Source organism: Strix aluco, chromosome 1 (assembly GCF_031877795.1).
Source record: "Strix aluco isolate bStrAlu1 chromosome 1, bStrAlu1.hap1, whole genome shotgun sequence".
NCBI classification, from domain to species: domain Eukaryota; kingdom Metazoa; phylum Chordata; class Aves; order Strigiformes; family Strigidae; genus Strix; species Strix aluco.
The window spans coordinates 98,445,177-98,472,674 of NC_133931.1; the positions used below are offsets into that span (position 1 = coordinate 98,445,177).

General features: G+C 41.2%; 1 protein-coding gene across 1 annotated transcript; it reads right to left on the reverse strand.

Moving 5' to 3' along the window:
• Positions 1–748: 748 nt before the first annotated feature.
• On the reverse strand, positions 749–8,865 carry STMND1 (stathmin domain containing 1). The gene is given in 7 exon segments (XM_074848382.1): positions 749–785; positions 787–924; positions 926–978; positions 1,402–1,527; positions 5,409–5,563; positions 7,704–7,884; positions 8,765–8,865. Coding segments are annotated over 7 exon segments (774 nt in total). The 5' UTR covers positions 8,849–8,865.
• Between the last annotated feature and the right edge of the window lie 18,633 nt (positions 8,866–27,498).

Below are 27,498 nucleotides of genomic sequence, written 5' to 3' on the forward strand. Positions count from 1 at the left end.
CTGGCTGTAGTAAATGTTGTGTGTGTGTTGGAGGTAGGGTATAGGGGATTCTAAAGTTAAAAGACTGACCAAACACATCACTCTGTAACATAAACAGTCATTTCCTGCCATATGGACAACTCACCTGTGCTTTGTGCATCTCGGCTCACTAGTTGTTTTCTCCATTGTAATTTCAGTACTTGTTCTGTCCTTCCCTTGTATGCTCAATGCTTGCCAAGTAGATGTTCTTGGGGCCTGTTGTCACCTTACTATCTGAAGCTCTCACTTCTGCCAGTTGTGCTGCGCAATAAGTTAAGTCTTTGTTCTTACTCTTAGCATCCCACCATGTTCTACTGCCCCAGATCCCTGCTGGTCACAGCTTTTTTCCTGTCTACTCTCGCTTTTGTGTCTTCCTGTGGGTATACAACGCCTTTCCAGCCCTCTTTGCTAGGGAAAGGGAATCTTTTCGTGGAGCCATCCAAGAAGTGAGCTAAATTTAATAATATAATAATAATAAAGTAAATCTGATGGAATCATAACAACATGTATGTGCTAGAACTGAATGACTGGCTAGTTACCAATTTGCCTCTTTCTGACTCTTCTCACTTGTTTTGTTACTTTCAATTAGTAACAATTAAGTTTAGATACCATTTTCCCAGGTAAGATAGGTAGCAGCAAGACTCAGCTGTGCCTCATGATAAATCATTTACTTATTCCAAAAAAAAAAGACAGCTGCAGGGAGCAGAGGAGTTCATTTTTGTGAGACAGCTTAGATCCAGATAGTTTAATTGATGCAGTTGTAAGTTATCAGGCTGAATGACAAAGTCCTCTGTATAATTGTTTATGGCTTCTACTGCAGTTATTTCCTTCAGCAGAACCCCTGGCTCACCATCTAAAGGTGAGAGCTGAGGGGTGTCTGTACTCCTTGATTTTCAAAACTTAGGCAGTTGCTGGAAAAAATGTGATGTGTTGTGGCATTTTAAGTTCCTCTTCCCTAACCTAGAACAAAACAACAAAACCAGTGATGCTTTGTAATGAGGGATAGAAGTAGATACATGTCAAGCATATGCCGCACTTCTTTCTATCTTTCTACCTAAATGTGATCAGAAAGTTACTCCAGTTAGCACTGCATTTAATCAATTTATTCTGGTGTCTGGGGAAGATGCATGTTTTGCTATAGGGAAAAAAAAGACTGCTCCAGAAGTTTCCTCTTATACATATTTTTAATCTTCCAGGCTTTCAGCAAAAATAAACCTGGACTTCCAACATCTATGAGATGATTATAGGACCCACTGCACTGCCATTAATCAGGTTTTGGTAGTAGGTTGTACATAAACTGTCTGCACTAGCTCGATTTATAAAAAGTAGAGGATTTTAGGTGATAAGCAAACACTGTAAAAATACACAGCAGAATTAGATGACCTGTTTTTTCGCTTCAGCAGAAGTCTTCATGTCCTTCACTGTAAAATCACCCACTTCCTTGTTTTCAAACTGAATTTTTTCCAACCTAGCTGGTGGTTTCTTCAGTGTATTTTCCAGGGCATCTCTCTGTAGAGACATTAAAAGCTTTAAGAAGAGTATATTTTGATGTTGCGGTGACACTTTGCTGCTTGCCTTCTGCTTTTTTTTCATGCACGGAGGTGATGGACTCTGATACCCATGAAAGCCTAGAAATAATGATGTGCTAATAAGCTCAGTGCTCACTCATGAGTGAGTGTTGTCTGCAGTGAGAGTTCCCCTTTTCTGCCGAGTGATGTGTCTGTGAAGCTTGCGATGTTGCTGTACACCCAGCAGATGTGGGGATTTGGTAATGAGGCCCTAAGTATTTAGGGAAGTTACTTTATTACTGCTGAAGAGATTTAAGAATGGTTTTGTTAGAGCTTCATAATCATGATACTGCTGGCCTCTGCTGCATACAAATGAGCAGCCCAATCCTAGATTGGGCTCTGCTGCTGAGGGTAGCACTTATTCCTGGAAAGATGTGGTGATTGTTTGATCAGCCAGGAGGCTGAATTCTAGTGTTTTCTGTATAAGCAGTTTTAGCAGTGTTAAACCCACACCAAGGACCTAGGGTTGAAATAATCACTATCCTGTTACAAGTTTCCTGAGCTATCTGCTCCCCAGACTTTTATTGCCATAAATAACTCTAGAAGTCAGGCCTTGCTGCCAGAAGTGTTAAGTGCTGCAAATAGTATAGAAGATGACTCATTTAGTGAGATGAAGGTGGAGTATGAATCAGTAGGAAGAAAACTGATATACAAAGGAGAGACGTTCTGAATGCAGATGACACAAAAAAATCTGAACAAAGCAATGTTCAATCATCATAAAAATGAAACAAAGACTTTTTCAAATGGAAAAAAAAAAAAAAGAAATTGTTTATCTAATGACAAGGGCCATTCTGGTGAAAGCCCAAAGTGGGAAGGTATTGCATACTGAGCATGTCATTCCTTACCCAAGATAAACTGTGACTGCATAGGAAGAGATGAATGGAAAATTATTCCCAATATGTCCAAACCAAACAGGGTACTCAGCAAGCAGGTTGCTTTCCAGATTGTTCTGTGTCTATATAAGCTGAGAAAAGAACTTATCTTTGAGCTAAACAGTTTTAGGAGATTGAGTCCTCATAGCTTCAACGAACCCACACTGAAAGCTAACAGCAATGGAAACGCTAAAATAATAACCTGTGTGCATCCCTTGTAAATGATAACTCATAAGTGGATAAAATTCCCATAGACTGTTCTATTTGAAACTACAGCTTTTGGTCCTTTTGCTTACCCTCTAGCTCACACACGTAGTGCCTTTAAAGGTAGACTTGGAAAGAAGGTACCTGAGAGATGATATTCTACAGCTGCTGGTGCACTAATGAACAAAGTGTCCAGTGCTGCCTGTAATTCAACTCCTGCTCCTTCTTGCACCTAGGGGTGTTTATTAAGAGTTCAATGTACCTCTTCAGGGGTGACAATTAAATATTTTCATGTTTGACATCAGCTATGATTACAAAAAGGTTCTTCACTGACAGAGTGGTCGGTCACTGGAACAGACTCCCCAAGACAGTGGCCATGGCACCAAGCCTGTCAGAGTTCAGCGAGCATCTGAACTATGCTTAGTCATAGGGTTTAGTTTTAGGTAGTCCTGCAGGGAGGTGAACTTGATGATGCTTATTGGGTCCCTTCCAACTTGAGGTATTCTATGATTCCATACAATCTTCTTGAAGCACGGAAGGGAAAAATAGCAGTTACTCTCCCCTCCCCCCCCCCCCCCCCCCCCCAAATGATGAATTGTAATGGTGGAAAAAAAGCTTAGGTACCTGTATCTTAGGTGGAAGCTCTGGCTCTGCTGACACTTTTAGTAAGAGCCACTGTTAAAATTGTAGAGGCTGGTTTATCCTGTGGGGTGTAAGGCTCTTCCTTGGCTTTCTTACGCTAGACCCATAAAATGTTCTCTCAAAAGTTCTGCTCCTTTAGAGCAGTAGCGCTTAGAAACAGGTATAACAAGGCATCTTAATCTGTACTTCTTGGAGTTCCTTTGTTCAGGGTAAAGTGCGGCATGGTCAAAAGATTGAAGGCTTCTAGCAGAGCTGTTTCACAGTGTTGGTGATGGCAGAAAATCTGGAGAAGACAGATAATGCTGCCAAGACTTAAGGGATGCAGACACTTATATGGAGCAGAACTATGCACAGGAAGGGAAAGCTCTTGTCAGGATATCTCTATCTCTGATATTATTGTACAAATAATCTCAGACCTGGTTGTACTTGTCTTTCACAACGCTGTGAGGTCTGTGAGCTCATTTCTTCATTGAAGCTAGTGCTGGACAGAAATTCGGCATAAAGCTACTAATGCTTATTCCTGGTCAATTCCAAAATTTCAGATGTGAATTTACCCATGTGCTAATGCTCAAAATCCAGAGCTGCATGTTGTAATTTGGAATATGTCTGGCTAATAAATCTTTTCTACTGTGTCTGTGTTCAGTGCATTTAGTCCCTCTATTCATAGGTAATCTGCTGGATTTGAGCTCTAATGGAATAAATTACTCTTACAGGAGGTAGCACAGGCCAAATTTTCTATTGCTACTAAGGGACAGCTAATAGTTAACAGCTAGTGACAGGTTTATGTTTTCATTTGTAGGTTACCCAGCAGTGGGCCCAGCTCAAATGTAAAATATCACTTAGAAAAGTTGGCTTTGTTACTGAAAAGTATGAGGTTAATTTTTTAAAAGCTTTGCTGATTTTTAAGACCAAAAAAATGTGCCTTCCTCCTGTTTAGAGGATAGAAATTCTCTAAGGAGAAATAGCATAGACTGAGTTTCTGTCAATAAAAGAGTATGTGTAATTTAATACCAGACAGCCTTTTAATACAGGAGGAAAAAAAAGAACAGATGCTCACCTATCTTATGAAGGGGAACAATACAAAAACCTTCCTGCAGCGTGTTACCTAAATTTAGCCATAGAGGGGATAATCCTCTCGGAGACTCAAAAATCTGTCTGAGGGAAGTAAAGGCTATGGAGAAGCTGTACTCGGAGCTCCTCCAGCCCTGTTTTCCAAAGTGCTGGCAATAGGAAATGTGTTAGGCAGCACCAGTGGCCAGACTGTAAGGTGGCACTTGCCTGTTTAGTCCTCCTTATGAAAGTTTGTTTAATCTTCAGTAGTGTAAGTGGCTGAGGTTAGAGACATGTGAATGGTTTGCCTCAAATGACGAAGCTACTCAGAATCACCCTTAGTTTGAGCTTGAATTGTTCCTGTGTTCAAGCAGTGGTGGGATGGTGCCTTGGACAACACCTACCCATAAATGTGTTAAACTTCTTACAGACTCCCTGCAGACGTTCTCCCTCCTGACGTCTGTACTAGAAACCCTATCTGGAAGAAGCATCTGATCCTTAACACAATGCTTGACAATAAAATGATAAACGTGTGTTCAGAAGCCAAAATAAACCTTAGGTTATAATTTGGAATGAAAAGAAAACGGATACTAGCTTCTTAGTCAAATACTAGTTCTATAATTTTTTTAAAAATCCATTTTGTAGTGGTTTCTTAGTCTGAGATCAAATACGAATTGTAGATTTCTCAGAAGTGAGAATATTTAGGATTTCTGAGGTCTTAATTATAAGCCCTGACACCACTATTTCTTCTAGGTTTGTGGACTTAAGTTTGTAGCATGTAACTTCCAGTGAGTTTTTCAAAGAGCAAGTTCTTAGTGTTGTCATTGTCTCCTTTGTCCCCATTTGAAATGGACTCAGAAGCTGTAAGCAACTGAAAACTGCTGCCAGTCTGCTGTGTTAACAGCCCCATAATACAGTTCTCTGTTTAACAACTTGCTCCTAAAGTCTTAGAGGAAATGTTTGGATGTCTTGTGTGTGCAGAAACTGAATCTCAGGGTGCTCACGGCAGGGTCAGAGCTGTAGCAGGGGTCCTGTCTCATATAATGATGCTTACCTTGTTTTCATACACTTTTCCAGTCCTGTCAGTGGTACTTTGGCTCTTGATTATTCCCTGCATCCTCAGGTCCTCAAGAATGTCTGATGATTTTTGCCATTCTGTTTCCTGTAAGGGCCATGATTTACTGATGAACTCGCTGGTGAGCAGTGGATCTTCAAAAGATGAAAATATTAAAACTTAATACTTGTAGAGCACTTAGCATTCAAACAAAACTTCATGGTCTATTTCGAATGCCAGAGTTTTTATTTAAGAGGTTACATACTGAGAATGACCAGTGGAGAAGGCCTGCTTGAGGTTCTCTTCACTGCTTAAACTTTGCAGTAAGCTTTTTAATGGCTTGAGAAACAGTGCAGGAATCTAGTTCAGTTTCTCACTGTAGTCAGTTACACCCACAGGAGCACATTCAGGAAAGCACGGAAGCATGTGCTGAAGGCCTGTGAAGCCAACTTTTGGGCATGTTCCCAAAGAGGGTCCATAGGAAACTCTTTATAATTCAAGTTCTCAAGGTTTCTATGATCTAGTCGGAGAAAGTTGGGCTGGGACGGGATAATACAAGCCTACTAATGGGCCATCTTGTAAAGATTACTGTGTTCTTCTGTTAAATGAACCAAACTTTCATATGCTTTTGTGGTCTGTGATTTATTTTTTTTTTTTTTGTAACAGCATTGCTACATTTGAGTCTAATCATAAGCATTCCAACACTTAATTATATATTTATAAATAGCAATTAAGAATAAAAAACAAATTATTTTGATAACCCTTCTGAGTGGCTGTTTAGTTTCCACATATTAGACATGAATAAACAACGAACAACTTTATTGCCAAGACCCATCAGGTTTTTCAACCCTCAGTTGACAGTTCTACCATCTGCCCAACCTCTACTGGCAGAAGTTAGAGCTTTTGTACGAAGAACGCTTGGACCAAATCAAAATTGCAGTTATTTGACATCTGCCAGTCTTTATAAGCAGAGTGAGTATGACAATGTTGGCTTATTTTTTTAGTTGTAAAACAAAAATACAGAACATCTACCACCTTGTAAAAGCTGACTCCATACCTCTCCTAAAATAACTGAACCAGTCACCCAAAAAGCACTGGGGTTCAGCTGTCAGTCAGAACACATAAGTGTCAGAAGCCAGTATACAGCAAAACATATCTTGGCAAAAAATAAAAGCAGGATGAGTGGGCAACATTGACAAGTGATGTGAATTTGTATTGGTTTTACTAATCTATTCATTCAGGAGAAAAATGTAGTTGAAATATCTTGGTACGATATGGGCTTTTTTGTCTTGAAACAGAGAATTGAAGCATGATTTCAAAAACTTTCTGTTTAGAAAATTCCTGTGAAGGAGCTTGAAATTAAATGAAACACCATTTCAGAGCAAGCAAATAATTTTGTTCAATCTGAAATGAAATCCTTTCATCATGTCCTTCTGTGGCATTGGGAGTTAAGTCCTCTTTAATGAATAGCAAACACCAGTAATTATTCCTTTTGTGTTCAATTTGAAATATTTTATTACAACACTTGTTTATTACAAAGAGTAAACAACCACTGTAGATTTTCCATTTAGTGTGTTTATGAAATGTAAGCTGTTCGTGGCACTTGAAAAATACAAGAGTTAAACTACAAAATTAGGGGGTTTAAATGTGCCAAAGATGGTGCTGCTTTTCCATTAGCAACTCTTACTACAATGTTATCCTAAGATTATAGGAAAGTTTGGGTTTTAGTGTTCATTTGTACTTTAAAAAAAAATTCTTAGCAGACCTTTGCTTATTGTCATGACTATTCCTGGTATTTTTATATTTTTCTCTATATGATAACTGACCCTGCAACTTTTGGTTGCAAATTTAAGGAACAACATGGTGTTTACTTACTGTATCTACCTAATGCTAGTCAGGAGCATTGTATTGACCATTCTGTTGTAAAAACTGACTCATTGTAACAGCAGACTGACAGCCCTTATGTGAGCAATGAGTCTTCCCAGTGTGCTGTAATCCCAGTTAGAGAGGGCTACCCCTGGGGACAACACTGAGTTTGTTCTCTTGGTCTGTTCCAGGCGTCTGTCAAGAAAAGTGTCTACCCTGCTGCCTGTTCTGGTAGTGAGGGTTGAGTCATGCTGCCAGAACATAATCATCAGCTAGGAAATACTTTCTGCTACTATTGCATGGTTATAAACCAGTGTGAAGAGCTCTGGGTTTCTGGGTACAGAAGTTGGCTGTAGCAGTAGACTATCAGGATTATTTCCTCCTAGGTGTGTGTCTGTGGAGCTGGTATGAACTTCAGCTACTGTTTACCTGTGCTTTGTGCACTGCTGCTCTTCTGAGAAGATGTAAATCTTTCTGGTAGTTCCTCAGAGCAATCTCCCTCGCTGGTCACATCTTCAAGTCTGGCTCCATCTTTTGAAGTGCCCATTGGCTCAGCTGCTCCATCCTGTGAGGGGACAGCCTCTGTTCCAGCAATGCTGTAATTTCTAGACTACAAGAAAATGAAGAAACAAGTGAGAACAGCTCTGTGGGCTTCTAATCATTTAAGGTAGTATCCAGAATAGTCCTGTAGAATTGGCAGGTTCAGAGTGAAGTGGAAGACAAAGGTGTTCCTGATACTTAACAATATTCTGTCACAGGTGAATGTTAATGGTGACAAAAGGTCTCTTGGAGTGTTTTGGAAAAGAAGCAATGACCTTAAGCCTAAATGTGTCCATAATCCAGTTGGCTATATTGGAGTATTGTTTCAGTACTCTAAGTGCCTTATGTATGCGTATAATTGGTTAGAAATTTAAAACTGAGTTTTAAATTAGAATTTGGTAAGGTGTTAGCCTGTGCACCTTCTGAACAATAGCTTTGAACCTCCAAAGAATGCAGGATTAGAGCCTAGGAGTGTTCTTGTCTCATATCTGTATGTTTGGGTTTGAGCCAGCTCAACTCTGCAAACTTCACAAAGTGGCTGTGCACATGTATCCTATAATATTTGCATATATACAAGACCCCTGCTTTATAATAACTACTTTTTGAGGCAAAACCCACCTTGCTGCAGTGTTGTAATTCATCACTGGTGTGGGAGATAGGTGGCTCTAACTGTACCTTTAATGAGGCAAGTGGGACAGACTGAAAAGCAACTTTTAAGGTGCTGTAAAATCAGATCATGCATGGGGCCAAGCAGTGAGTCTGCTTCCCCTGCAGTATAAGGGTTGTATTAAGCTGAGTGAGAGCCCTTCTCTTAAAGAGCTCCCCGACAGTCAGAGCTACCATTAACATTAGCAAAATCATTTCTCTGTATGCGTATGTCCTTGTACACTCGTGTGCTAAGACATCTCCTAACATACTTTATACAGAGTCTGTTGGGAAGAAGTCACTACCTGGCTTTTGGCTTCCTGGTTGTACTGTAGCTCCTCAGAAGACAGCTTTGTGACAGCGACCCTGTTAGAGATATTGCAGCCCATGGTGAAACTGTGACCATCTGCTTCTTGCTGCAAGTCCAGGGAGTTAGGAATGCCCTAGTCTCTTCCTTGGGAGCTTGGTTATTCGTTATCACCATGGAGTCTAACCGTTGCCAGGGCCTGTTGCTACAATAAATAACACCACAGAAGGATTTCTTCTTATGTCCTGGCATACAGACGTCATCATCTTTGTCTAGGCACCCTCCTCTGAAGTTGAGAGGGAATGTGTTTCTTCTGCACAGCTGGGATGTTGGTCTGAGAGCAGCAAATCTGTACAGGTCATTCAGGGTGTTAGTGAGCCTCCTGTGGGATCTCAAGTGAAGACACTTGAGGATCTCCAGCCTTTTTTCCTTTTTATTTTTTTTTTTTTTAGAGGAACAAGATACTGTCATGTAAAATACACACACATTTCACTTTCTGGTTGGGTTTCTTAAGTGTTCTTCAGCACCATTAGCCATTGGAAAAGATCACTCCTGAATCTGGAATTCCAAGCAGCAAGGAAAACTTTTAAATGGGAGGAAATGTCATCAGGAGACAGAGACAGGCTGTGACTAGGAAAAATGTTTTAAGGGTCCTTTGAGATCACTGTAGCATTTCTTGATTATACTGTTTGAGTCTGTTCACATCCTTAGAAGTAGATGTCTGTAGGAAATTTAAAAAAAAAAAAAAGCAGCCATGGCTTATAATTCCAAGAGGTTGTTATAAAAGATAGCAGAGAAATGTTAAAGTGCTGCCAGTTGAAGATCATGTCTTGGGTCACTTGTGCTGAGATCGTCTGCTGTTAAGTTAGAAGAAATAAGTTGGTTTTTTCAACGATATTCACATGAAACAGTCTCTTTGTATGAAATCAAAAGATTCAAAAAAACCCAAGTAATTAATACCTATGAGGAATTATTATTTTTTTAACTTCCTGAGACCCTGCTAACAAATTGTCAACTTGTGACCTTACCCTGATTTGTAGTGGAAAACGTTCTGTAAAACTTGTCAAATTTCTTTTCCATATATGTGAAACAGAGATGTTTACATGACTAATGCGTCTTTCAAGTAGTGAGGCTGGTGATCTTTCAGAATCAAATGAACTCCAACACTGAGACAGAGTGACTCCAGCCTAAGAGATGACTCTGGATGGCTGGCTGCAGGCAGCCCTCTGTGTTCCTCTTGTCTCCAGTCCAAACCCTCAGCTGGGCTGGCTGAATAAATGAATAAACTCATTTGCATGGCAAATAAATGGTTGAATAAATGAATAAACTCCTTCGCATGGCAGTGAGCCTGAAGTGGTCTTTCCAGTCTTCGTGTGTCTTATTTGAGTGTGCAAAGCACTGCACTAAGGTTACTGTGCGGCTTCCAGGGTGTAGCTAGCATCTCTGCCCAGCTCAGAGTGCATCTGTGTGACCATTTGTACCTACCTGGGCTGGCATCCTAGAGCTGCAAGGAACTCTTACATGTGCATCTACTGGCTCTCCAGAAAAAAGTATCATCCAAGAAATTTTGGGTTTTTTTCATCCCTAATCAACAGGGACCTGATTCTTGTGTCCAGTTTGAATTCACACAGAATGCAAGTCAACCTTTTGGTCTGTGGGTTTTTTGTTGTTGCTGTTTTGTTTTTTTTTTTCCTCTCCTTAGCAGATGTTTGCAGGTTATATGTGATAATGCTGAAATGTGAATGCTGCTTGATGTATGGCAGAACATGATGTACAGGCTGAGCTTCTTGTTTGCATTTCTGATTAAACACTTGCTGTGATGGTGCAGTTCTAAAACTTGTTCGTAAGTAAATAAGGTGAAATTTTAATCCTTGCAAAAAGGTGATTTTTATTTGTTCCTTCAAACACAAATAAGGTGATAAAATGGAAACAATGTTGGTTATCAAACTAAGAAAATCAATTAAATGTAAAATCACAGGCTGTAGCTTAATCAAAACCCAGGTAAGCTTTATGATTTATGCTTTACAAATTGATTACTGGCACATAAAGACAGTGATAGTTTGAAGAAGTAAGAGTACGTGGGATGTAACGAGTGGCATGAACTTGACCCTCATTCATATTTATGAAAAGAACCTTCTCGGATCTCAACAGGATTATGTACACTTAGAGCCTGATCTTTTAGTATCTTACGCACATGATTGAGTTGACATGTTGAATAGTATTTTTCTGAACAATTGGAGCTACAGGCTTTCAAGAGCAGACTGTTCTCACACTGCTGACTGATGATAGAAAATCTTCCTCTTGTTTTATCAGCTTTTCATCAATCTGTAAAATTTAAAATGAGCAAGTTTCAGTACAGTCAAGGCACCAGGATGTGTGGTGTTGGCTGAAAAACAGAGGATAATTCTTCATAAATACAAATATAAGATATTTCCCTTTAAGGAAACCCATGGAATGGAGCCTCTGTGAAGCACAACATTGAAAGTGGAGAGAAAGAGGAGCTGTAAGAGGCTAGTAGTAATGGTGGGAAAGGGAAAAAAGTGCAGATCTCTATGCCTTGTATTGTGAGAATGAAAACAAAAGCCAGTCACAGGGATGTGCATGCTGGGGAAAAAATCACTACAAAATCAGAAACAGCTGTTTCTATAATGACTGCTGTTATGTGGAGGAAATTGAAATGTATGTGTATTTTAAAATGAAGAGAGTTGTTTTTAAACCTCCCAAATCTGAAGCTGTTTGGTAGCTTGCAGGTTGGTTAGGAAAACTAAATGGGAGGCAGGGCATCTGGGTGTCTACAACCTTATCAGCTGTCTCTGATTTATGCTCCTAGATTAGTGAGCTACTGAAGAGAGGTGAGAAAAGCACTCCCTGTGGAATGGCATTCCTGATACACAGCAACACTTTGTGGGTCTCAGTAAGTGAAAGATTCCCACGTAGTATCACCAGCCTGACATGTACGCAGATAAACTGCACTCTCCTAAGGTTTGGAGGCTGGCTGAAATTATTAACAAAACAAAGCTTGGCTGATTTGGAGGAGAGACACAAATTTCTGACGTTTTTAGTCTGACAATGTTCCTACTGACTTCAAACAATAGAAAGTGACAGAGTGGGTTTTTTAGGGACTCTAAGGAGCACTATTTCTCTTTGAAAAGATGACTGAATAGTTGAGTGGCTACAGAGGAAGTGCCCTGACAATTATTGAGCACAAGTAGCCTTTTGGGGGAAGAGTTTAATGCCGAAATGATTCTGAAAGACTGCAGCCCATAGTGTGCCTGTGGCCAAAGAGGGGAAAAGGGTGCCCATTTTCCTTGTGCTCTGGTGACTCTCCCCTTGGGTGCTGCCACAGTCCCATGGAGGAAGCTGTCCCCTAGAGACATGGGTAATAGAGTGGAGGGGAAAAATCTGCCCCAGGAGATGGGGGCTGCAGCTGGGGTTGAGGCTGGTGGGGGCAGAAGACAAAAAACGAGCTGGATTGTGGAGTGGGCAGAGGGAAGGGATAGAGAGAGACATGAGGAGGTGGGCTTGGCTACATAAGGGGACTGGAAACCAGAGATGTTGGACATGGACCAATACTGAGAATTTTTGCAACTGAAGTCAAAGCCTCTACAGACCGTGCAAGAACTGCTGCACTTCAAAGACTGTCTGCTTAGCTAAATCCAAGTAGACTTTCACAGACAGACACTATATGATGTTTCTTTCCCTGGGGTTTTCTTCTATTCCCACTTTGAAATCTTACCTGGGTGGTAGTGGATGAATTTGTCAGGGCTTCCATCTCTGTCTCTTCCATGTCAGGCTCTAGGTACCTCCTGGATAGGCTAAGCAGCTTCTACCTTTAATGTGGAGCCTGAGTTTTGACATATAGCTTAATATTTGTAAGACTGGGAATGGGAAGAGGGCTAGAAGAGGAGCCACTGACCAGGTGGCTGTAGTCAGTGGAGAACTGACTGTTGGTTGTGCTTCGCTAAACCAGCTCCATGGCTGGCTCTTCTGTGTGTGTTGTATTTCAGTGCTGCATGTGATCCAAATGCTGTACGTAATCTCTCCATGGTGACTGCACAGCATTTCTTTCTATTTAAGGAGAGAAAGAGGTTTGGGTTTTCTGCCAGAATTCCCACTCAGGTAATTACACTTCTGCCTGCAGAATTTCCCCATGGCTTCAATTGTAGTAGTCGTTCTTCACTCCCACTACTAAAAAGTGCAAACGCAGACCTGCTGCTGTGTTTTGGGAACGCAGCAGTGGTTGCTCTGCTGAGGCAAGTGCAGTGACCCTGCCATGCATCATTTATGCTAGGTTTGCTCCTAGTAAAGATTGCTGCATCCAATCATGCTACTCTGCAGTTCTCATCTTTCTGTGCCTGACTTTGGCATAACAAGTTGGTCTTGCTACTGATACTGCTAGATGATAGTGAGACAGCCAGCTGGAAGCCAATGAAAAGATGATTAAGAGCCAAGAGAAAACCATATGGAGAGAGAGGGATTTCTCTTTACAGAGTTATAAGTAAAAGTGTTTATGTCTTTGGATCCCACTAGCTGGTTTTTTTCCCTTCTTTGCATCAGTTTTATGGGTGGGAAGTGGTTGCAGTTGATTAGCAAATTCTACCAAATCTCTTTAGCTAGAACAAATGTTGTAAACAGTAGATATTTCAGGCAACTCTGTCAATACTAAAAATCAACATGCCAACATTGTAATGGTAATAACAAATATTTCATCATTATTACACTAATGTTAACTACAATACTATATATGATACCAACATCATATAAATAGTATTGTTTTGCAAAATATAAGATCTATTGAATGAAGACTGTTGTCTTAAATTTAGATGATGTGGTGATTTTTATTTTTTGAACTTATGACAGCAGAGCTAATAAAGTTCAGCTCAGTCTGGAAAACACTTCTGCAGATGCTTAATTCTCTTTGAAGTCAAAGTAAACACAGGCCTTGTTCACTTATACAGAGATTTAAAACAGAGTATATCCAACATTAGTAAGTTAAGATTCACGTAGTGTAGATAGTAAACAGAAGACAATTGAAACAAATTATTGATTCATGGAATTTAGTCTTTCTCTTCACAGAATGTTCACATGCAGATTGCTATTGAATACAGTTCTTATACAGATTTACTAAATGAGTGTTATGGTGAGTGTGTGGGTTTAAAGAAAAAATTCTGTTAACTAATTCTGTACAGTTCACATCCTCAAGACTCAAGCTGTTTCACATATGTTATTGTTTCAGTTTTCCTGACTGAATGCATTCAAGTGAATAGCACTGAATCCCTGCTTGAATTGGTATTAGGAGTAGGGGTGCTTAAAGTCTCTCTTTGGGGTTGCAAGTTTCTCATGAACATGGGATAGTTTAGTGGCAATCTGACAAGTAGGAAATGGGAATTTTTGACAAAACTCAGTGTCTTCCTTCCTCTCTAGTAAGAGCAAGTTAATTCTACTAGTTACTGTTACTAGAAGAGTCAGGTACTCTGCTACTCAGTTAAGAGCAGGGTTTGCAAGGAAGTTTTTCTCTTACTGCAGTGTTCAAAGCAACTTTTGCACAGTGCTCTCTTGAACAAGGATTCAGGTTGGCCTTTCATAGTTTTAGTTGCAATATGGTGAAATACTGAGTGTGTGTGTGTAGGTGGGGGGCACAGGTATGACTGTAAAACTGTCCTGATGGTTTTGAAGGACAGACCTTCATGGTGTTCAGAACCTCTGTGTTGTGTCCCACCTCTGCATCCAATTCTGTGCAGAACACAGCTTGCCTGAGAGACATGAGCTTTTTCTATCCAACTGGAAAAACATCATAAAGTTGAACGATGGTGCTTACCTGAAGTATGTCTCTTGCCTGCATCCCTCTTTGTTCTTTTTCCCCTCCAAAGCAACAGCAAAAACTTCATGCTCCTCTGTCAAATTGATCTCTATGAAAACTACTCATGTATCCATCTTAGCCCAAATACACTAGCCTTTCCCATCTTTGCTGAAACTGCCAATGGCAGTATCTGTTGGTCTTAATGGGATCTGTGTTGTCACCCTTATTTGAATTGGTGGATGATTTGGTCTTCTGAAAAATCTTGTGGTTTTTCCACTGAAGGGTCCTTGCAGACTGCATAGTATGAGAGAGTTCTGTGCTCTGCATAGTAACTCACAGTGGATTTGTTCTCCAAAAATATTCAATGCAGTCAAAGCAGCTTCTGTATCAGCTGGGTTGGGAATAGTTCAGAAATCTCACATCAGTTTGGGCTGAGCTTGCCTTTTTCCCAGGCCTTTTGCCCTGGTTTTGTCTGGGATAGAGTTAATTTTATTCCTAGTAGCTGGTACAGTGCCGTGTTTTGGATTTAGTGTGAGAATAATGTTGATAACACGCTGATGTTTTAGTTGTTGCTAAGTAGCGCTTATCCTAAGTTAAGGACTTTTCAGTTTCCCAGTGAGCAGGTGCACAAAAAGCTGGGAGGGAGCATGGCCAGGACAGCTGACCTGAACTAGCCAGAGGGATATTCCATACCATAGAGCGTCATGCTCAGTATAGAAACTGGGGGGAGTTGGCTGGGGGGTGAATCACTGCTCGGGCATCGGTCAGCGGGTGGTGAGCAATTGCATTGTGCATCACTTGTCTTGGGTTTTATTTCTCTCTTTGTTATACTTCTTTTCATGACTATTATTATTTTTTATTATTGTTATTATATTTTATTTCAGTTATTAAACTGTTCTTATCTCAACCTATGAGTTTTACTTTTATTTTTCTATTCTCCTCCCCATCCCACTGGGAGGCGGAAGGAATGAGCGAGTGGCTATGTGGTGTTTAGTTGCTGGCTGGGGTTAAACTATGACACCTTTTCAGACCTGTATAATTTTACTTGGAATATTTGATGCCAGGTTTGGCATCAAATTTGAAGCCAATGGCGCTAATAACTAAGTTATCAAAGATCCAGTGGAAACTGCTAGGGCTAAGCCAAAATTCACTTTCCTAAGGGAATACAGGAACCTGGAAGTGCAAACCCTTGTAGAAGGACAAGCCAAAGCCCTATCAGATCAGGGGAACTAATATGTGTGGTCAGAAGGGTATGCGTAAATGAGGATCTCTTGGCAATATTTCTCCAACCCTGGGAATAAGCTACGTGAGATGCTGTGCTAATGAAGGAAGTGTGGATGTACAGACAGTCCCACTTTGAGCTGCTGCTCATCACTGGGATAAGACTGCAATTAGGGGCAAGTTACCTCACAGGGAATGAAATAGGCCTGTGATCCCATGCGCTTGTAGTTGCAGAAGCAGACCAGGAATATTCCAGGCATCAGGCTCGCTCTGTTGTGAAGTGATGCTAGAGCTCCTTTTGCAGGACAGGACAGCTCTGCTCCTGGAGGAGTGCTGTCCCAAAAGAGCACTGAGGTGACCTGAGATGGTGGACAGTCCTCCAGCTTCAGTCAGCTGGTGTCTTCGCTTGTTCCTGACTGCAGTTTGGTCTTTGTGGAAGGGCTCAGGAGAAATGCCATTGTCTGGAATCTAGATGTCTGGCAGAAATCCAGAGAGACTGCCAGACTTGACTGCAACTTTTCCATGCTAGAGGTAAGGGAGATTTGTGAAGTTAACCAGACTCCAGATTTGAACTTTCCTCATGGGTGAAACTGGCATTCTTCTTTCAGCTTATCTGCATATAGAACTGCTACACATTGGACTTAGGATGCTCTTGGAATGACAAATGGAGCGTATAATATAGCTGCTTTCCAGGGACTGCCTTGTCAGAGTCTGTGATTCAGCTCTTTGCCTTATGGATTAAACCTGGAGTATTCATGTACTTTTAAATTTCTTTTAAAACAGTTTGCTGAGATGAAGTCTGTGCTGTTAATTAGAGCTCTGCTGCTGTTCACAGAATGCTGGTTGTGCTGAGCAAAGCTCTTCAAACATTGTTTTCCTGAATTTGAACAGGCAAAGCACTGGCCTCTCACAGTTTCTGAGCAGGTAGTGGAGATGAGGTGAGGAGCTGCTTGTTTCCAGTGGCATTTCTGTGGGGCTGAGAGGCTGGCTGTGCAATGAGATGAAGCCAGCACTGCTCATCTTCTGGGTCTCTTAGGTGTGTGAGGCAGAAAGGGGCTTACTGCATTGCCAAATACAGTCCATAATTGCTGTAAGCAATGCATCATAAACATACTTTTTGCACAGTAACCAAATACCACTTTAGCAGATGTCTAATGCAAAATTGTCAGAGCTTCTAGGGAAGCTGTGCCATGGCTTTGCTTCTCTGCTCAATGGCAGCTTCCCTCAGACTCCCAGCCTCTTTTATCTGTTACTGGTTCATAGTAGCATATTTATATTTTAAACTTTTGTGATCACTTCTTCCATCCCTTGATTCAGTGGGTCCCTTCCCTTTCTCAGGGAGCGTCTCTCCAGCTTCTGCCCTCTTCAGAGTGAGGGACCTTCATGCTTTGCCGAACTTTGCATAGAGCCGGTTCTGTTTCATCTGTTGTCTTGTTTTGTTGTGGGACAGGGGCTGTAACTTCTTTGTTTGCATAAGCCTGTGTAGAATTGAGGTTGTCCTGATAAGAGTTTTAGACCTTCTTGTGGTGTGAAGTAGTATGTGGGAACAAATTTTGTATATATGTCATCTAAGAATCAGCTAAATATTCCCCCTTATTTAGCTGTTTTTCACACTCAATTCCTTAAGTCCTCTGCTATACTCTTACGCAGAGAGTGTTTTCAGTCCTAATGCAAAAGCTGTTCAGAAATAGATTGATTCCATTTTCTGTCTAAATGGGGAATGGTCCAGATTTGTATGTGAGAGCTGAGATCAAAAACTTGTTGTTTGCTTCTATTTAAACAAAATATGTTTAAAAAAACCCCAACAACCACACACATCCAAAGAGGTTCCAAAATTTCTCCTGAAACATTTTTCACTTTCTTATATTTCCAAAAAGATTAGCAGAAACACAGAGCTGCTTCAGCAGTTGTGGAATAGAATTTAAAAAAACAGGAGTTGAAATACAACTGCTTAAGCGGGAGGGGGGGGGAGGATGAAGAGTGTTTACTAGAAGCATACTAGCTGTGTGGCTGGGATAGCTTTTAGGTTGGGGAAATATTACAAATTTATTCACTTTACATATGGACAAGTGGTGATATACCAGCGTGCTGTGTATCATGTGTACACCCTGAGTATAGAAATGCCTTGTTCTCAAGAAGCCTCCATCTCTGGAGTAGAAGGCAGCAGCTATTTTTAGCAGTGTGCTGCAACATTACACAGGAGAGCACAGGATGATGCTGTTTCCCCAGCTCACTTCATGGATGACTTTTCTAATTTACTAAGGAAGGATGACAAACCAGTACAGCCACATGAGCATGGACACAGTTTAATGCTTTTTTAAAAGAAGTCAGCAAGGCTGAGCTGGGGAATAGCCTAAAACACACCAAAAAATCACTGCGTTAGAGAAGAGCTCTTTGAGCTATGCCCTGGAACTGTAAGTGCTTGAAATACCAGCTTTAGAAATAAGCATTACAGTGCTGAGCCTGGACTGTTTCTGTCGGGTGCCCAGAACAGGGGGTGCTAAGACATAAAAAGCTGGTTGGTCTTGTGTCAGGATGGAAAATGTCCCCTGTGTAAAGGGACAGCAGGAGACTTAACTCCCGTTTGAACACTATTCCTGAAGATTTAACTGATTCTTAGACTAGGTACTGCGCTCCACATATGCATGAGATGTATTTTGCATTCCTAAGAGATAACAACAATCTCATACTTTTCTGACATGTGTGATCAATCAGAGATGAAATCCTAACATGAAACCTTACAACAAAAGTTTGCAGTGGGCTTGTGGAGCCTCTGAGCCTTGCCAGGTTGCTGGAGTTTCTAAGACAACATTTTGCTTGGGCAATGATAATGGGACCATCATGTTTACACTTACGTTGACAGCTGCTTTGCTGATTTCCCTCTGCAAACGACTCTGGGTTTTGCAAGTGTAAGTGGTGAAAAGCCATGTGAGTGCAACAGAACAGTCTGTTACTGCAGTAAATGGGAAAAAGCAAAATGCAAACAGTCAATCTCACCTCTTGTATTCAGATTGCTCACTGTTAAAACTGGTGTGGCTGACGTTTGGAGTTATTTTATACTTTTTCTGTATTTTTCTGTATGTATTTGTGTGCATTTCTGTATTTTTCTCACTGCAGACTAGCTTAATTATTACATAAAAGAAGTTATGTGCCTGAGAGCCTGCTGTTGTTGAGGGTGATAATGTGTGGAATTTGGTGAGTTAAAGGACGTTATTTCAGCAGTTATCAGAGAATAGATATGTAAAATGTAAAACTGTAGAATTGTCTAAATTTGGCAAGTGCATCCAGGATCTGCATTTCCCTGATTAGCAGAAGTGCTAAATTATTGTAAAAGCAAAGCATAATTGCAGGTTACTCCGTTTAGATGGCTTTCTTCAAGAAAACTGAAATATACACACACATATATGCTTAAAAATGAGGGATTTCAGTGCAGTTCAAAGACTTGTGAAGATCCAGCCTTTATGACTTTAATAAACCCTTGCAGGAATGTTTTAGTGGTTTGTCCTGGTGCTTTTATAACAATGCATGGTGGCGATATTGGGAGGGGAAATGATATTTCATCCAGCATTTGTGAGCAGGGACCTTCAGTTGTAATTCACAATATAAAGATGAAAAATACATTGATAAAATCATTCAGTCATGTTATGAGCTCCGGAACTTGAATTCCTGTAAAAGAAGACTGCAGATAGATTTCAATCCATTTGGGACTGTGATTTGGTTTTTATACCTGTTGCCCTAGATCTTTAATGCTCTATATAGTTTAACATATGACCAACATAATGGTACTAGTAATGTTTCTCTTTAGAGTAAATTAAGCAAATGTTCAGCCTTTAAATATCCATGATAATTTCTCCTGTTGTTTACAAGAGACTCCCATTGTGGTCATTAAAGAAGAACATATGGCTTATTGATATAATGTCAGCTTCTCAAAGTATTTCACGCTGTGCCTATTCTAGAACTGACGGGTATCTGACATGCACTCTGGAGCGCTGAGAAAGAAAAATATCTTTAGATGTCAAAAACAGTTCCCAGGTGAGAGCCTCACAGCCAGAAGGAGTAAAAAGTGCCCTCTGGCCTTCAACCATCAATTACCTCCCCTGCCCCCATGCTTTTCTTCTAAGATATATTGACTTATATTTAGCTTCCTCTGAAAGGAATTTCAAGCTTTTGCATAAAATGACAAACTGCATCAAACCTTTACAACACAATTTGCCCTTAGTTAGAGGGTGTCTATGCTGAGTGGTGAGAGAGCGAGCACTCTCTGTCCTTCATAAACTTTGACAGCCTTTAAAACAGTGCTAGAATAAATTTCAAAGTGTGGCCTTAGTAGTTTTCTATAAGAAAACAGGTAAGATCTGTCAGGTTTTGCTGTCATCTTTTACAGCACTACATTTTTGCATACAGCCAACATCTTGCCATAAGCTGCCTGTGAAGACCACATACAAGAACAGTATTTTGCTGTTCCTGTTACAGTAGCAGTAACCTCTGGCTGAAAGGAAGGTGGAGAAGGAAGGGTGACAATTTGGATTTACCATGGCTAAATTCAGCAGTACCTGTTTGAGAGTTTTAGGCTCCTTCTTGGGTCATTCCAGATGTGGATGAATTTTTAATTTTATTTCTGTAACAATTGCTGTTTCCAAATTCTCAACATAATTCTGCTTTTGCTTACCTAAAGCAGAGTCTTGCTGCTGAGGCCTGGGAAGTTGTTGCAGTCTAAGACTGGTCTGAGACTGGAATCCATATTGGCATGCATAATGGAAAACATCTCAGGGCTTTAATTACTGAGCTGCAAAGATCTTCTTTCCTCTTGCTACCCACCCTAATTACAAAAAAAAAAAAAAAAAGCAAGAAGTTGGGAAGGTTATGCTTTATTTTATTTACATGAGTATTCTGGTGGCAAAGCTGTTTCATGTGATGAAGGATGTCTGTATGGCTGGGTCAAACACATAAAACTAGACTTGCCTGCCAGGGGTGAAGCATTCCAGCACAGGCAATACAAACTAGATGAAACGGCAACTTCAACTCCAGCTTAACTGCAGAACTGAAATCAAGTCAGCAGGTGTCAACCACCTGTTTGTCACAGGGCACAAGATATGGCATGGTCTTGGCAGAAGGGCTGTGTTTTGTTTCAGAGGGGCCCCATCGTGTAAGGTGCTTGGCAGCCCAGTTGTGTGGGGGTAACCTTGCTTAGCCTTTTGGACCAAATGTTCAATGAAATTAGCCCTACAGGATTCAGCTGTTTAACTGAAGGAAAGCTGTTTTGTTTTGGGTTTTTTTTTCTGTTTGGCATTTGTGTGGGTTTTGTTTTGATTGGAAAATCAAACCAGGTTGGCCTTGTGAATCTCTGTCCTTGCAAACAGTCAGGTCAACTCATCAGATTTGGAATGGCACAAAGGTATTGGACTGCTGGCAGGGACTCAGCAAGTAGTCTGCAACAAGCAGAAACAGTGTTTTCCAGAAGCACTGGCTCTTCCGTGACCCGATCGTACTTTTTTTGTTGTTGTTGTTGTAGAGTACCTGCAATATGTTTTTCTTGGGGCTGGTCTTTTAAAACTAGCAGACTCAGATGAGCCTAGCAAAACGTGAACTTTTTCTGCATTCCTGTTCCCTGACCCAAGTCTGCTCTGCAATAAGTGTATCTAGGGCTAAGAGAAGAGTTTGGTTTGTCCTGTCTTCAATACATTCATCCTTGAATATCCCTGTAGGTAGGAAGTTGCTGAATCTCTAGCACTATGTTGGACAACTGATCACATAAGAAACCTGTGACAGAGGTAAGACTCAAAGCCAAAGGCAAGCCCCTAGGCATGGAGGTAGCCTTCCTCTCTTTGCCAGTCCTTCCTGTGCTTGCCAAAATTGCCAGTGGCAGCTGTGAGGAAAAAATGCTCACTTTTGGGAAGCCCCACTCACAGTCCCACTGAACATCAGTTCAAAGTGTGTCTTCATGCTTAGCATGTTTCACTCCTGACTCTTCTGAGATCATGTTATTATCATCACCTCTCATCAAACATTAATCTGTACATCATTTGCCAATTGAAGCATGAGTAGGTTGCACGGATTTATTCAGCAAGCAACAATTGCTGCCTAGACTCTGTGGTCTAGTTGTTAACAGCTGGCTGTTTGGGTTGTGTTTTTAAGTGGAGAGCCTATTTATAGGCGGCAGAACACATGCACGTCCTTGTCTGTGCTACTGCAGATCCTGGTTAATCTCTTCTGGTACAAAAGCCTAGTCTACCAGCTAGCATGCTGTGTATTAAAATCAGCGTGGGAGAGTCTTAGAGTTTTTTTTCTCTTTCCATCACTATCTTGAAGCTTTAGAGCAGACTGATAGCAGAGAGACAGGCTGCTTGTCTAAAAACTGGGGGCAAATGTTTCCCTCATAGCAGGTCTCTTCAAGGATACAGAGGAAGTGATTGGTGGTGGTGTCTGACACAAAATGTCGTTAAGAAGCATTCTTGTGGCGAAGGATCTGATTTTAAACAAGTTTAACGCATGTGCATCACACCCCGTTCTTTACCCAGAGGAGGGCAGAGTTAGATTTTGTTTGCTGCTTGAAAATTAGATGGCAGGCAAAGTATCTGTGATGAGAGGAGGCTGGGAGCTGTCTCATTCCTGCTCAAGGGCTGGGGGAGAAGAGGGTGTTGGCTAATACCCAGCAGAGGAAAACCTATCTGTATCTGCACACTTGACACCATCAGTGAGATGGGGAATATGGCCTAGTGCCTCTAAACACTCAAGGGGTTTTTCTATGGCACTCTGCTATTTAGAGGCGCTGCTTGCTTGAGTCACTCTTAACACTGTTCATGCTTAAAATGAAAATGCTGTGATTCTAGCATAGCACACAATGAAGTGCTTAATTACAAAATTGAAAACAAAGTTAAGAAGAAAAATCAGCACAGCACAATTTCAGATTATGTTAAGTAGCAGATTTTTTTTTTAGTTGCTTTAGTGTCCCTACTATTTTAGGGATTATGAGGGGTTATGGAGGACAGTGGGAAACCAGACTTCTTCCCCCTCCTCCCCCCTTGCTTCTTCTAGGGTTCACACACTTCTGCGCTCCTTTTCTCTCCTTTTGTTCGAGAAGGAATTCCCCTGATCTTGCACATCTTTCTTCACTGTTCTCTTTCCGACTGGTTTCACGTGTAGGAAGTGATATCTCTCATTGCTCCTGGCCCTGGGAAGCTTCTCTGCTTTTACAGTCACGCTGTATTCCTTATTCAGCACTTTCTACGCTTCTGGTCACAACATTTTCAGGGACTAGTGTAGCATTTTAGGAATCCCAGGCCAAAGGAAGTATTTGGTGACTGTAAATCTTACCGAATGCCAAGGCCTCTGTAAATCTGTTTCTAGGCTGTAAGGATTGTCTTCTGATATATGGCCTGCAACTGGGACAAGCATGGCTTCTCTCCCACCTGTGCACAAGAGTTTTCTACCCGAGAAATGACATGTGGGTGTATAGGAGGGTAGAAGTATGCCTGGATCTTAGCCTATCATGACTAGCATACATGCACAGACCCAACAACTGAGCATCACTCATCATTACAGATGTAGCCATAGAGTTACAGCTGAAGAAATGGTAATACAGGCTGATGTTTGGCATTTAGAGAGCCTTACTATGTCTTCCATGAGTTTTACAGGTTCTTTCTATTACCTGATCAGCGCTTACTCAGCAGGGACTGCTTTGTTTAGTTGCATTGCCCGATATTGGCAAATCTTCAGGGACCAGGTTCTGAATGGAGAAACTGGGGAGTTGGAAAGAGTTTTTTGGTGCAGCCTGGAAGTGTCTGCCAATGCTGGGGGTAGGTTCCGAGGGATCTTTCTTTCATCCAAGTGATAGAGTTTGTTATTTGTGGTCCTGAAATAGCAGATTATACCTCTTGTGTATTGATCTCTAAATGCCTGAGAGAGATTTCTGTAGTGGGAGAGAGCTGCTTTTTGTTTGTGAACAAGGTACAAATTAGCTGTGTAATTAGTAAATGTCCAAGTGTACTTTGCTTGCCCAACTCAAAATTACTTAATCCTCAAACATTTAAGATGACCGACCAAACAAAAAAAGTTGGCAGTAGTTCACTGTGTGCTTTAGAAAATGTGACTTGTTACTTCATGGGTTGACAGGAGTATTTCTCAGGGCCTTTTTCCAATCTCCAAGCTGAGCCATGTGTATGGGGCACATGTGGGTGTGAAGTGTCTGCTCCAGTGTGTTGTCTAGGAACTGCATTCCCTTTGGGAAGGGTTGGCTGTCTTTTCCCACAAGAAGACTCTGGCTCTGTCTGCAGCAGCAACACATTCAGTTCCTGAACAGAATTTGCATTCTGGTATTATTCTGCTGAACAGGTAGGAGCTGAGATATAACAGACATGCACTTTTTAAGGAAAAAGCATTTTCAAACTATTAGCCAAGTCTTACATAAATCAGTGTTTGGCTGCAAGGTTGGTGTCTTCAGCCAGAGGATATCGCTGAGTAAATATCTCCTGAGGGAAGGAGAAAGATGCTCTGTCTGGCTGTCCTCTTTGTGAGAAAAGTGCTGCAGGCTACCCAGAAAGCACACGGGTACTTTGGGAATACCTTGAGAGGGAACAAAACTCTGGTAAAAGGGCAAAGGAAAGCAGTGGACTGCAGAGACTGGTGTCCAGAGAAATCCAGTTATCCAGCCTTTAAGGGACTGGCTACTGTGAACAGGACCTGAAGATGGAAACAAGCTTACAGCAGTAGGATCACTTTTTTCTGTTTGAAGTGTTGTTGCTTCTGAGACTTGCCTCACACAAAAATCTTGTAACTTAAGGAAAACAGTGACAGTTTGCATTATTTGACATTCATGGGTATGTTTTTATTTTAATTCCATCACAGCAGTTATTCTATGTGTCTGGGAAAAAAAAAAAAAAGACAGCTGCTATTCTGTAGTGTGCAGAACAACCTGGTTTGTCTGTCCCTTCCTTCTCACCCAGTCCTTTGTCACACGAGTCCCTGCAATAGAGTTTGGAAATAGCTTCAATATGTGCCTGGGGAGCAGGAGAACAGAGAAGTTCTGCCGGGCACTGGGGTGAGCACAAGTACAGGCTGGACTCTAGCTAGAATAATGAGGGCGTGCACTTCAGTCTGCTTAACAGCTTCTTGCAGCGTGGTCCATAACTGAATATGAACAGCCTAAGATGTGTGTAAACTTTGTTTCAGTCATCTGTTTATACCTCTCCTAAAGCAGTAGGTACTTCCATAAGTATTATATACATCTGTCTGCATTTCATATTCAGACATACAGGCATAAATATTGATACACTAATTCAAACATAAATGAGTAGCATCCATGGTATCACAAGGATTCATTTATAGAATCATAGTACAACACTTCCTGAGCATTACCTGTGAAGATCACATCAATACACCTGGGCTATATTCTGCACTGACTGGCAATCTACTGCTAGCAAAGGATGCAAACAGATAGGCTCTGGTGCTTTCTGCAGGGCACTATGCCAGCATGATACAGATGATGGGGAATAGCTGAGCAGATACTTAGCGTCTCTCTCTAAATCTTCCCTGTTCTGTCACAAGAGCACCTCATATAAATAAATAAAAGGAATGCAGTTAAGTCATGCCAGTCAAACAGAAAGTCTGAAGATGGACTCTGGCTGCCTGCCCGGTTGTGCTACGTTTTCCAGGCTATGAAGCATACACTAATGTCTGGGAAAGTATTTAACTTGTGGTCCATGGACTTCTGAAGGCCTGGGATGATTCCTGAAGGATCTGCTAAATGTAAATAAGAGAAGCAAGACTCTCATCATGGGGCTTAAATCTACTCTGCAGGAGTCAGCACCCCTGTTAAAAAATGCTGAGGTCTGTAAATTGTAAAAAGTTGACAGTTATGTGTCTGGAGTTTCCTCCTTTATTGAAAACTTAAAGGAATACTGTAGGGTCTCTGGCACTTGATGTCAAGGCAGCTCTGCCTTCTGTAAGTCAAACTGACATTGGTGGGACTCGACTTTGATTAGTAAAAGGAGATTTGTTGGCGATTCATGTGTTATCATTTGTTTCCCCTGCAAAGTCCTGATGGGAAGTTCTTTCTGCCTGGGTGTTATCAAGCTGCCATCATTCAGTTTCACGTATTGTGCCATTGTATTTAACTTCCCACATCTGAGCAGGCTGCAGGTCTAGTTTTTCTCTGGATGGATAGTTCTTTAGGCTTTTTAGGCTCCCACTAGTAGTGCTGATGTAGTGAGGATCTCCTAGCTGCTTAAGTGCAGCTTCCCTCAGAGCTACAAGGATGTGGCCACTCTGTATTTACAGTTCTTTGTAGACAAATGGTAGTGAAAGCAAGTAAACCCATAGGCTCTGAGGTTTTCAGAACCAGTCTCTTGAGAGCATAAGAAATACACAGATCCAGGCTATGCAATACAACATCTGGATGGTTTTCCTCATCTCAGCTTTTTTACTGCTTTTGAGTACTCTTTAGAGTTAGACTGTGAGTGAACTCCAAAATTAAGGACATATCTATTTGCCTAGATCGGTTTGTCTGTAAACAACCTTTGGTTATCTCTGCACTGAGGGAGGACCCCTTTATTATGGTAAGCATGTGGGCAGCACTCGGCAGAAAGCATATGCAAAGTAAGTCAGAGTTGGGAAATGACAGGGTACAGGTAGCCTTAAATGGTTTAAATCAAACCATGACTTTAAAGTTGTATGTAGGCAGATTCTCAAATGCCTGTGCTTTGGGAAGACCTTGAAAATAGGAGATGAGGTGGGTTTGTTGCACAGTATTTGTAAAAAGTGAACTTTGCAAAATGGGGGTTGCAGCTGCAGTGCTGAAAGCATGAAATGCAGGCTGAAATCTCCTACCTCACAGCTGTAAGGAAGCTTCCCAATTCTCATGTAATCATGCTGGGGGGAAATGGGGCCCCCCTGTACTCCTTTAGAATGGGTTACATAGGGGTTGTATAGGCAGTTTAGCTTGTTATGGTCATGACTGTGAAAAAGGACTGTTTTAACTAGAAAATTAAACTGGAAACATGAGCTGTTTCGAAGAATCTGTCTTTTTTCCTAAACTAAATAAATACTGTCAGATATTCCAGATATGTTTTCTTGAATCTTGGACCTATGGGAGTAAGGATGGTGAGGGGGGACTTGGCTTGGTTAGACAAAGATGCTGCCAGAGCAGGAAGCCGAAACTATTTGGTGCTTGCAGTTTCCTCTGCCAGTTGGAGTGGACTTGAGGTTTTTGTCTGTGTGTGTTTCTTTCTCTCCATGTAGGGCTGGTAACAAGTAACTATTTCCTCAGTTAAGTGACCTCCTACGGGTTGGAATTTGGAAATCAATAGAGCTTTTTGTATTGTTTTATTCTGCTGTCCTTGAATCTCTTTTAGGAAGTTGGTATCGCTGAACCATCTCTAGAGTAATCAGAGGACAAACATTCTGTGAGTTTTGTGCTTGTTTAAACAGCTAAATTAAATTGTGGGGAAGCTATGCTCTCCCACGTAATGGGATGATGATCATGTTCAAATTTTATTGGTAGACTTACGCTTCCAGCCCCACGGGAGTCATTAACAGAAAATAACTAGCTGCAAGATCACAATCCAGCATGCAATGTGACCTAGGGGGGTAAAAACACCTTCAGCACCAAACTGACCAAACCTCCTCCCCTCCCACATGCTGAGGCAGGCAGTTCAACACAGCGGGTTTCAACGAAGAAACCAAGTAGGGATAGATCTTGCTGAGGAGAAAACACA